Source organism: Centruroides sculpturatus, unplaced genomic scaffold, assembly GCF_000671375.1.
Source record: "Centruroides sculpturatus isolate CEXI.00-Female unplaced genomic scaffold, Cexi_2.0 scaffold454, whole genome shotgun sequence".
Taxonomy (NCBI): Eukaryota; Metazoa; Arthropoda; class Arachnida; order Scorpiones; family Buthidae; genus Centruroides; species Centruroides sculpturatus.
In genome coordinates, this window is record NW_019384681.1 from 556,113 (window position 1) to 568,187 (window position 12,075).

The 12,075-nt window shown below is 33.4% G+C and overlaps 1 protein-coding gene across 1 annotated transcript; it reads right to left on the reverse strand.

The window, feature by feature from the left end:
- On the reverse strand, nucleotides 1-8,275 carry LOC111626969 (WD repeat-containing protein on Y chromosome-like). Its single transcript, XM_023370514.1, has 5 exons — nucleotides 5,831-8,275; nucleotides 3,254-3,395; nucleotides 2,965-3,193; nucleotides 2,642-2,899; nucleotides 1-223 (listed from the first exon to the last, which is right to left on the reverse strand). Exons 1-5 carry the CDS (start codon nucleotides 8,139-8,141, stop codon nucleotides 56-58), a joined length of 3,108 nt encoding a protein of 1,035 aa, XP_023226282.1. The 5' UTR covers nucleotides 8,142-8,275; the 3' UTR covers nucleotides 1-55.
- Nucleotides 8,276-12,075: the final 3,800 nt, after the last annotated feature.

Here is a 12,075-nt window from a genome sequence, read left to right on the forward strand (position 1 = left end):
ATAAATAGCTGAAAATTTATTATTCTTAGTAAGAATTTCGAAAATATAGCGGAATTTAGCTTTTCTTTTTTAATTTATGTTTTTCTTTACTCGTTTCAAAAGCTGATTTTTTCCATTTTTTCAAGCCGGGGAGTGTCGTAAATATCGCCGGTTTATCGAAGTTTCTCTGAGGAGGATTTATAGTTTCCAGTTCATATGTTGGAAGACTCATGAAGGGAAACACCTAGAAAAGAATAATATTTATATCGTTCATATAATAACAAAACATAAAAAAAATTAAAGTGCTGTTTTAAAAATTGGTAATTATTATAACAGCAATTAATTAATCATTGTTTTCTTAATTATGAGTTAAATAATATGAAATACTGAATACATATCAATAATTGTATTTAAAGTAAAACTAACTGTACCCGTGGCTTTGCCCGCGCGGATTTTGCAATTTGATAGAAATAACCCTCCCTCGGTATTTCACTAAGATTCTCAATCATTAGCTGTTACTAATCTGGTAAAATTACTGATTTTTGTTTGTTTCAAACTATGGACTGCTAATGCACCTAAATTCAAGTTTCAAATATGGGATTCCGAGATACAATAAATCCGAGTTTAATTTTTTTTTTCAAAACGTAAATGACGTTATCTGAAAATTCCTAAAGTATAAATATTTACAAAAAAATAGAGTTTCAGTTACCCCAGTACCTCTTTGTGAACCACGTTTGTGGTACTGCCTTTCGGGGCTAAAACTTTTTAACACTTAATCCTCTCCCTCTCTTCCCGCGAGGGAATTTCCAAAAATCTCTTTCTAGTGTGCATTCTCATTGCGTACCCTAACTGTGTACCAAATTTCACCTCTTTAGAGCGGTTTTCTCTGGGCGATGATGAATCAGTCAGTCAGTCAGGACATGTAATTTTATATATATAGATTATTAAAATAAAGTCAAAGAAAGGATCCGCAAGATTTGTTTGAATGATGAAAAAATAATATACATAGATTTTATTCGATATAGAAGGTTTAGTTATATTAATTATATTTAAAAAATATACAGGGTGACAGAAAAACCAGTGGATGAAACGCCTTCATATTTTCCAGATTACGAAGAAACGGTTTTGGCAATTTAAAAAAGTTCAGACGATCAAAGGAATATGGCGCTGCAGCGGGAAAAGATTATGACAGGGTGAACTGATGGGTATGATTTTTTTAAAAACGATTTCTACCCTGTAGACACTAACAGGAGGCAAGAGGTTCCGTTCCCTGAACACTGGGAGTTCGGCGTCTCGCTAAGACAGTCTAACCACGTAAAGTTTTACGAGTTTTCTCCACATCTGTAATACCTGGATAGGGACCAGTTACTCTTAAAAGACCTCCCGGAAGGCATTATTCCTAGCTCTCACGTATAGCCAAGCAGTTAAGCTCCGGCCGGCTCATAGGATACTTACACCATCGCACCATCGGAGAAATAATGCCGCAAAGGCTGATATCCCATATAAAATGAGACAGGAAAAAAAGGACACTAACCGGATCATCTTAGTAAGCCCTTTATGAGTTCGGCCGTGCCCACAACGAGTAACTGGACAATGAGGAACAGAGCTTGAACTATGCGAACGACTACTATTCGAAAAATTCATGGGGTTTTTCGATTCTGGGTTAGGCTGCCGCCTTAATCGTCGGATGGGTACGATTGGACAGTAAACCATAACTTACTCAAGGCTTACGAACTTTAATCGATAGATTTTTATTTTGTTCTTTGCTTTAATGCAGCACATGAAAGAGGTTTAAATCGGAGTCTTCAGTGAGCTATTAATTAAACACGATGAAATGAAGACTAATAGTCAATATGTTGGCTGCTGTGCTAAATCAAAAGCTAATCCTTGTAGCACTATATTTTTATCGTTAAGTAGTAAAATTATTTTTTATTGCCAAAACCTTTTCTTCATGAAAGAGTATATTTTCCAGAAGATGGAAAATGCAAAGTATGACAGCATCTCGCCCACTGTTTCTCTCTACAGATCTCTCTAAATAGCGATACTTTAATTTGCATTACTCTGATTTCATAAAAATTAGTATAAACACGTAAAAATGTAAATATACAAGGTATACTGTACCGTACAGTGTATATGACTAATTTAGAGTGAAGAAAATTTTAGAGAATGAATATATTCTAGAATCAATTTATTTTAACAGCGATTTTAAAATGGTTTTGCATATTTTAATCATGTTTGTATTCCCTATTTTTGATATTAAACTGAAATTAATTTTAATCGATTCTAATAATTGAGAAAATTCAAAATTGAGAAAAAAAATTCTCAATGAATGCTACACAATTCATACCATTGTGGTATTCTAAAATTTGAAAATAAATAAAAAACATATTATAATTTTAAAAACATAATAACTCGAAGTGCAAATAGATTTTTTTTAATCGAAAAGATTATCAAAATATATTTATCAGATATTCATGCAGCGAAGAATAAAACTTTTATCTTTACAATAATCTAAAAATGGGATATGTTCGTATGTCTTCAATTGATAATCAGGCAGTTTATGTTACTTCGAGTAGATCTTCGCTAACAGGATTATATGGTATCGAGTTTTAAATGAAATTGGTAATTAAATTCAATAAAATGTCAATTAGTTTCACCTCACCTCTTTCTCATTTGAAATAAGATTAATCTTTGGTAGTGGAATATATTCCTGTTTGGGTTGATAATATTTTCCCAAAATATGTTTCGGTAATTTGAAATCAAAGAAATCATCTTCATATATTTTCTTTTTGTCAACTTCAATTTCTTTGATAATTTTACCAGCAGCTACAGCTCTCTTCTGCTTCCCTAATAACATCCACAGAAAGCTAATGACATTTAGCGTGGCCTTCCAGAGTCTTGACATTCCACCATTTAAAACCTAAAATTGATAAAGATTCCATTAACCTGTTTCAAATCAAAGAGTTAAGGATAATATATACCAACTCTTAGCGTCATAGGTGTTCCACATCTTTTGATTTCTTCAGGAATGACATAGCGAGAAGTTGCAAGGTAAGAGCGATCCAAATTCCATGGATGTTTGTCTCCAAATGTTCCTAGAAACCTTCCGTTGAGGGTCCATAGTCGAACACAGCAATCGGTACTTCCAGTGATGATATATTTATAATTTTCTACGAATTCTATACAGTTAACGGTAACTGTATGACCTCTGAATCGGTTTAGCAGTACAGGCGGTTTACCCAGCAGATAATAATCGTGTTCTGGTTCTTCGGGCAAAACTTTCTTCTTACATATAAGGAAACCGGGAAGAATTCTGGTATATGTGAAGGATGTTAACTCTTTTTCTAAATTTCCAGTGTTCAAACCATTGTAAAAATTGGCTAAATACCATACTGAGATGTAACCACTAGTATCACCTAAAAACATTATACAATGATTTATTTTTTATAAAATTAATTTATTGTGTATTATTAGAGAGGTTGAGGCGCACGTATTTAGCCCAAAACGTGTACGGGTAACGGGTGAGCGCCGCCATCTGGCAGTTCTGGACCGTCGATAATGGCGTTTGTTACGTGTAGCTTGGTGAGTACACGATCGGCTTAAACGTCTTCATTTTTTTGTGTTTGGGGTTAAAATTATGATTTATTTTGCTTCCGCCATTTTTTTCAACTTATTTCCCGTGAGTCAATGCGCGATGTTCACTGAGCCACGTGATGTTATGAACGTGTGCCTCAACGATTTTTACTTGGACTTGAAACGTGTAACGTGTACTTCTGCTATCCATACACGTTTAACGTTTGAACTTGTGCCTCAACCTCTCTATTATCTTTATATAGTTTTTAAAAAATTTATATTTATACAAAAATGACGGAAGATAGTTTTGAAATGTATAGAAATTCAGTATATACTTCGTATTAGAAATTCAGTATATACTTCGTATTAGAAATTCAGTATATACTTCGTATTAGAAATTCAGTATATACTTCGTATTAGAAATTAATTTATAAAGTTTCTAATAAACTAGCAAAGCTTATAGATGAAAAGAAAAAACTATTTTACTTTATTTACAAATTCAATAGTTTAACATATTAATTAAAATTTAATTTAGAAAAGATTGCTGCAATTAATCTAAAAGATTTTTTACTGCTTTTGCCCTGTGGGCACTAAGTGACTCATCGTTGGTTCGGCAGACCCAAAATGGGGCGACCGGATGGTGAAGAAGGACCACTCCAAAAAGAGCGGTAGGCTACACTTTAACTGCCTCAGTCATCCGACCGCTAAAAAATATGCTTATACAAAAATGTAATAAATCAAAAATTTATTTTTTTTAAAAAGTTTTTTAAAATGTTGCAAGTTGAGGCACCATCACCATATACATCACAATAATGCATTTATACACACACGTCTGAAATACTACGAGGGCTGTTCAAAAAGTATCGGACCTTTGGTCGGCAAAAATACATTTATTGATTTTGAAGTACAAAACCCTATCCCCTTCAAAGTAGTCTCCTTGGTAGTGTATACACTTCTCCCAGCGTTCCTGCCATTGCTGGAAACACTGCTGGAACGCATCTTTTGGAATGGCCATCAGCCGGTCCGTCGCGTTCCGCACGATGTCTTCTCTCGACTAAAATCGGGTTCCTTTTAGCGGCATTTTCAGATTAGGAAATAGCCAAAAGTCACACGAGTCATGTGGCGAGAGTACAGAGCGTGACGAACCACAGGAGTGTTATGTTTGGCGACGAAAGCCCGAATCAAATGCGCAGAATGGCGGATGCGTTATCACGATGGAGCTCTTCGTAGTACTCCTTTGCAATGGTTTGGCCTTGTGGTGCGTACTCACGATACACCACCCGACGAGAGTCGAAAAAACTGTCAGAATGATCTTGATATTGCTGCGGACCTGCCGCGCTTTTTATGGCCTCGAGGATCGTCCCCGAAAGCCTGCTGAATCTTGCGAATGATTTACGCTTGGGTATCGCCAAGGTTTTTGGCAAAATTTGATGTAATATCGCTGCTCACGTTCAGTCATTTTCCAACTTAGTGGAATCCGACGAGAGCTCACTACATGTCCTCACTCATAGGCCGACTGCCAACGACTGACGCTTCCTGCAGGCGGGAAAAAATTCAGGGCTGTGCATGACTGTCCCCTCCACAACTCCACCGAAAGAGGCCTCCCGCGCATCATTGGTTTACGCGGAAAAAATAAAAGTCCGATACTTTTTGAACAGACCTCGTATTTGCAAATATGATGACCAAAAATACAAATTAATCAGTACTGTTTTCGACATTAGGGTGAGGGTGGTTTCACTTCAAACATATACTTCACTACAATGTATTTATATACATACACCTAAAATATCCATGATATTACTGAGTAAATTTTGCATTTATGTTAATTTAGTTATGTTTATCAGGTTCGGGCTAGGAAGGTTAATATCACCTTAATTTTGTGTTCATATGCATCCGCATTAAACATAATAATAAGAATAAGAATAATTTTACGCATGAAACACTTAGGAGTTACAAAGTTAGTTATTTTAATAATTAAATCTAAAAATATTGTGAATTTATAACTAAAAGAGAAAATAAAATTAAGCAAAACTTTCAATTACATATAGGCCTATTTGCAGTTCGCACTGATTCTGTAAAATATATTTGAACTGGCAAAGTTCAAATATATTTTACAGAATCAGTTAAAGAAAATCAGTTTTCCAATTAAATTAATATTTTAAGATTGTGGAAGATATTTACTCATGAATTTATATTACATTATAAATAACTTATAGTACAAATAGAAAAATTAATCTTCTCAAAACAAAAATAATTAAATTAATGATAAAATTCGCACCTGTCAGTAAATATGTATTCTCACTGTTAGTTTTCATGCATGTAATAGCATCCTTTCTTAATACTGCTCCAAAGAATCTCACGAGAAGTGTGCATTCCGCATCAATTGCCCATCCTCTTATATATCCATCTTTTCCAGTGGCTAAAAGATTAACAATTCCCGAAGCTGGTAGACGTGTTTGTAGAAATAATATATTATCTATAGAAGCATAAGGCTTCTTTGGTATGTTAAGAGTTTTAGGCACTTCCGAAAAAGTAGGTCGATTTCTCTTAATCATCCTTAGTTCTTGTTCAGTTAATCTTTCTACATCATCCAACTTTCTATCATCGTGAAGTATATGCTTCGTATAACCTATTTCTATACTCCATAATACGATTTCACCATCGTAAGAGCTAGTCGCCACGATATTCCTTTTATTAACTACTAAGCCGGAGATGTCTTCTTTATGAACAATTTGCCATATTCTTCTCTTAGATTCGTATTCACTATCATGAAACACTGTAACTCGTTTATCTTTGCCTACTACGAATATCTTATTATCAGAGACGACAATTTTAGTTATTTCCTTTCGGTCTTTAATACTTAATTCTACTAATAATTCTCCATTGCAGAAATTCCATGTCTTGATACAACCGAAACTGGTACCAGTTATCAACCTTTTCTTGCTTCCATCTAATGTAATTGCTGTAATAACATCGCCATCTTTAATCATTTTCTTTGTAACTGGTTCAAATTGTAATATTTTAGCACCATTTTTTAAGTTCCAAATTTTTATATATTTATCGCAACCACTGATAATGTATTCGTATTTGTCACTGAAGAGTACATCTAAAATTCTACTTGGATGACTTTTTATCTCTTTATGATATTGTGTATGTCGAGGTTTAAAAATCTCCAAATTATTGCTACCAATAATGATAGTAGTAGAATTTGGATTATAAAAGGCTGAAGTCAGTCTGAATCGCCCGGTATTCAAGTTTAAAGGAGTTTTGTCGAGAGTCATGAAATTTCCATCTATCTTCAGTACTGCTTCTTGTCTTTCTATATCCCAAACAAAAATATATTTGCACATACTAATGCTGAAAGCAAGATGTCTTTTACTATCCATGAACACTTTCACAACTGGAGATGCATGGCCTAAAAGTATAGCAGAGGCTTTATTTGTAACGTAGGGGTTCCATATTCGAACTGAGTAATCCATTCCCCCAGTTATGATCAAATTTTGAATATAACAATAGTCAAAACATAAAATTCCTCTCCTGACTTTAAATCTGTGATGAACATTTTTGGTTATGGGATGAATGCAAAGAGATACATTGCTACTAGCAGCACATGATATGATAGAATTAATACGTTCAACATATTTCACCTGTCCTACCCAATCATCATAACTGAATTCGAACCAATTTAATTTTATGCTTGTTATTTTTCCGTTTATTATTTCTTTTACATGAATGACAGACGAGAGACCATAGAGAGTATTCACTCCAAAAGGAGAGCCAATTTCACATTCCGTAAAGTTAAAATAACCAACATCTCCGTGATCGTTTCCTATGGATAGATATCCGTGTTTAAAATCTTCCGGATCGATGGCGTAATCCATACAAATAATATCATAGTAAAAGCCTATTATTTCATATTTTTTCGTGAAGAAAAACGGATGGCAGACGTAGAAACGGATATCTCTCAAATTAGTCGAAATGACTAACATTTTTGCGTTCATCATGAAAATCATGGCATTAACACAAACAGAATAATATATCTGACCAAGAGCATCCAGTCGATTGATCCGACGTAACTCAGCAGATAGAAAATCTAAAATACCTTTTTCGGATACAACTATGTATTGACCATTTTCAGATAGGCAAGATTTCCCTTGAATATGATTTTCATAGTATATAATCTGTTTAATACTATCATTTCTGGGAAGTTTCATGGTTCTGTAGTCGCCTACGAATTCCAATTCGTCTCCTTCAGTAGTTTTTATCGTTTTAGTATCTTCCTTGAAGGGCCGATGAAGTCCAAAAGACTGAATCATATCTTTGTTGAAGGAGTCTTTCATAATATAAGCTATAAATTGTCTCCAAGTTATTTCTTGTTTGCAATATATGTCCACTTTATCGAAAAGACTTCTTATTTCATCTTCCGTAATTGGTTTTGAAATGACACTTTCTATCAGAACTTTGAAAGTGTCAAAGTCGATCTTTTTATCTTCGACTACATCATCTGAAGTGGACGATAATAGCTCTTTCATTTTTTCTAGATGAGACTTTCTTATCAAACACTCTATTCTTTCTCGTATACTTTCCATTTTCACCGTCAAAACTAAAAATATAAAACAAAATTATAGAATTTCTTAAAAAGAACAGAACGTTATCAAACGTAAATTTTAAAAACGACTCTTCGCTTGTAATTGGTGGTTTCATATTTAAATTCGTTCGAAAACGTTATTTTTTGAAAATATATTATCCACATTAAAAATTCTATGTCATAAATACAAAATATCTCAATCATTTAATAATTTTGGAATCAATATTCGGAGTAAATTGTAAGATATAATCATTATATAACTATTAACTTTTATTAATTTTTTAAAAGTAAGTTTTAATTTATAGAGATTTTTCTATAAATAAAAATTTCCCTAAAATATTTTATAAAATTTTCACGAATATAATTAATTTACATTTAGTGTAGAAATTAATAATTGAAAATTATCGTGAGAGACAATTAGACTACTGGAAGGCCGAGCACTAACCATGGCGGCCTACCGCTCTGGAGGTGCCGGGATCGAATCCCGTCAGATCGAAAAACCTCAGGAATTTTTCGGAGTTGATCCGTTTGGGCCTCTTCCCGCACTACTCAGCCACACCCATGCCACCTATTGTGAACCTGGTCATATTCATAATGGGCTTGCTAAAAGAGCCAGCTTAGTGTCCATAGAGTGGAGAGTTAAAAATTTAAACATTTGCCGTTAAACAGGCATTGTAAAAATAATATATTATCTATAGAAAAGGTTGATAACTGGTACCAGTTTTGGTTGTATCAAGACATGGAATTTCTGCAATGGAGAATGTTAACCATTCTCTTTTTAAAAGAAAAATCCCACGAATTTTTCGGATTTGTATGTTACGTGTTCGTCTGGTGCGTTCGAGCACCAGACGAATATATAATTGTGTCCATCAACTTAGCCGATTGTTCAAAGGAATGACGTCGAGAGAAGAAGTCAACTAACTTGCAGAATTAGGCTGCGTACACACTAGGCGTTTTTAAACGCGCGTTAGCTCGGCGTTCGACGAGCGTTTAGTGGAGCGTGCACACTGGCTCTATTTGGAAATGGACGTGGAAGTGATTGCTTGTGTATGGCTCCTCTATCGTCGCTATAAAAGACGACGCGTCCCAAAAGCGCGCGATCGAATGTACAACAAAATGGCAGCACATATATCTCAAAGCGCCCACCAAAACGCGCGTTTTAAGAAAAATCTAGACTATAAACGCGCGTTTTGCGGGCGCTTTGAGATATATGTGCTGCCATTTTGTTGTACATTCCATCGCGCGCTTTTGGGACGCGTCGTCTTTTATAGCGACGATAGAGGAGCCATACACAAGCAATAACTTCCACGTCCATTTCCAAATCGAGCCAGTGTGTACGCTCCACTAAATGCTCGTCGAACGCCGAGCTAACGCGCGTTTAAAAACGCCTAGTGGGTACGCAGCCTTAGACGGATTAAAAATAACTGCAGAAAGCGCGGCTCTAATTAACGAGTGCACATTTAAGATCTGTTCGGAAACGTTTACCGATCAGTTGGATAATAGTGATGAATGACATAAATAATTGGTCACTCTTTAATTCACCTTCGAAGATCGATGAGTCTGGTACCAAATAAGTTACTGATGACGTCATTTACTGTTTCCAATCAACCGATCGGTAAGCATTTCCAAACATACACTCAGTAAACGAGTTTAATAAACAGACAGTTGAGTATCACTAATTATTATTATTCATATGATTACATTATATAAGATCAAACAGTTTATTTCAGAAAACCAAAATTTCAATTCAGTAAAATTTTTGACGATGGTATATGGTCTTACTCTGCAACAAATACAAATGAGTTATATAGAACATGCATTTAAAATTGAATATAATTGTAATAATCTGGAATGTTGTTGAAGTTACATGAATTGACATATACAAACGTAAAGCACTCCACACTGTGCTCAGTGTGGAGTGCTTTACATATCGGGAGTACTGGATCTTATTCATATAGAAATAACTGACACTGTAGAAATAATTACGAGCGTGGAGTAAGATAAATGGATAATCCAGAAACATGACTATAAGAGAATTTATACAGTAAAAAATTAAAATGTATGACTTGTTTAAAAAAAAGCTTAAAATCATTCATATTTTCATATTTTATTAAGAATTTAAATAATAAAACGACACCCAAAATACTATAAAAACCAGTAAAAGGAATAAAATCATTTAATTATACAAAAGTGTTTTTTTAAATAATCTGAATATTACGTCTGTTACATGGAAATATGAAGACAACTTACTATCTAAAAATAATTGGTATAAAATTTAAATTTATTAAATATTATAAGTTATGATTGCACTGGGGTGCTGAAAAGTTCACAACTTTTCCTAGAAAAAAAGGAAATTTGATGAACTAAATAAATTTTTTTCAATATAATCACTTCTCAACTCTATGCAGTTATTATAACATTCCTCCAATTTTTACTTTCCTGGCTGTTAAATATAACAGAGGGAAAGTAAGGCGATTGGACAAAAAATGACCTCCCCAAAATTTTTAACTTTTGAACTCGGGTCCTTGAAACATCGCGAAATGCAAAAGAATTCGGCGGGTTTTTTAATATGTGTAAGAAAGTACTATGTTAAATTATCTTGTAAAATTTGCTTATAAATATATCCTTCCATATAAGTCTTACTCTATCAAAATCTTGTTTTATTAAGTTATAATGATTAAAAGAGAAATGCAATTATTATATTTGAAAAATTATCATCAACTATTAAATTTCAATTAAATTAATATGGCAAGTCCTCACTTACGTTGTCGATAGCTTTTTGGAAATTGCGACATTAAGCGAAACTGCGTATAACGAAGTCAATTTTACCATACGCTAATTCATTTAAATAAGATATAATTCAGTTACTATTCTTTTTGAATCGTGTTTGCAACCTCTACCATTAATTTTTTGCCTCAAAATCAATTTTTTTGTTTATGTATCTTTCCTCAATGAGTTATAACGAAAATACGTTAAGTGAGGATTTATAAATTACATAAAAATAGAATGTTTCAGTGGATACATCACTTCGAATTTAAATCACTTTACAGTTCGATTATTTATAAATTGAACTAAATTTTCTTTACGTTAAAGAGATCAAATCAACTATATTTAAATCATAATAAAAGAAGTCGTGACAAACCAAACTAAAACTTCGTGCTGACAGATTTTTACGAAATAAAAAAGTTTTATAGTGACAATTTATTACTTTTTGACATTTTCTATATGATTTTTTATATTTTATTATAATTTTAATACGAGAATGGCGATTCTTGGTAACATTTAATCCTCAGAATTTTAGACAAAATCGTCAACCATAATTATGTAAAAAGAATTTGAATTTATTTTCGCATCACGTTATTTGCCGATGCCTCAAATATAGATGGCCTCAATTTTGTTCGTTGTAGGAGCTGGTCTAATTTGGGTTGGTCATAATGGATTAGACATAGAAACGATGGCCGTATTACCCATAAAAAAAATCATAAATGTACGGCAATGTATTCGAATCTGGTTTTCTCATATCGGCATGCATTCATCTGGTAATTTACATATCTGAGCGACGATGTAATATAACTAAACCATTACTTACTTGTCAGTAATATATATATCACTAATATGATGATTTCCTTTGTTAAACTTTGAATAAAATCAAATAACATAATTCTTATCGACATCAAAGAATTTTCTTCGAACTGGCGTTAAAACATAAAAGCCAAAACATAATCATGTCTCGCAGTTAATGCCTAGATCAACGGTGGGCAACCCCCGGCCCGCGAAAAGTTTCTATTTGGCCCGCGAGATGTTTAAAAGAAATTATAAATAAATATTTTTCGATGTAATTCGTCTAGTTTAAATTGAATATTATTTTCTGAAGTGTTGTGGCAGCAATGACAGGAAAAAATAAGCGAGTAATTTCCTTATTCAAACAAAAAATG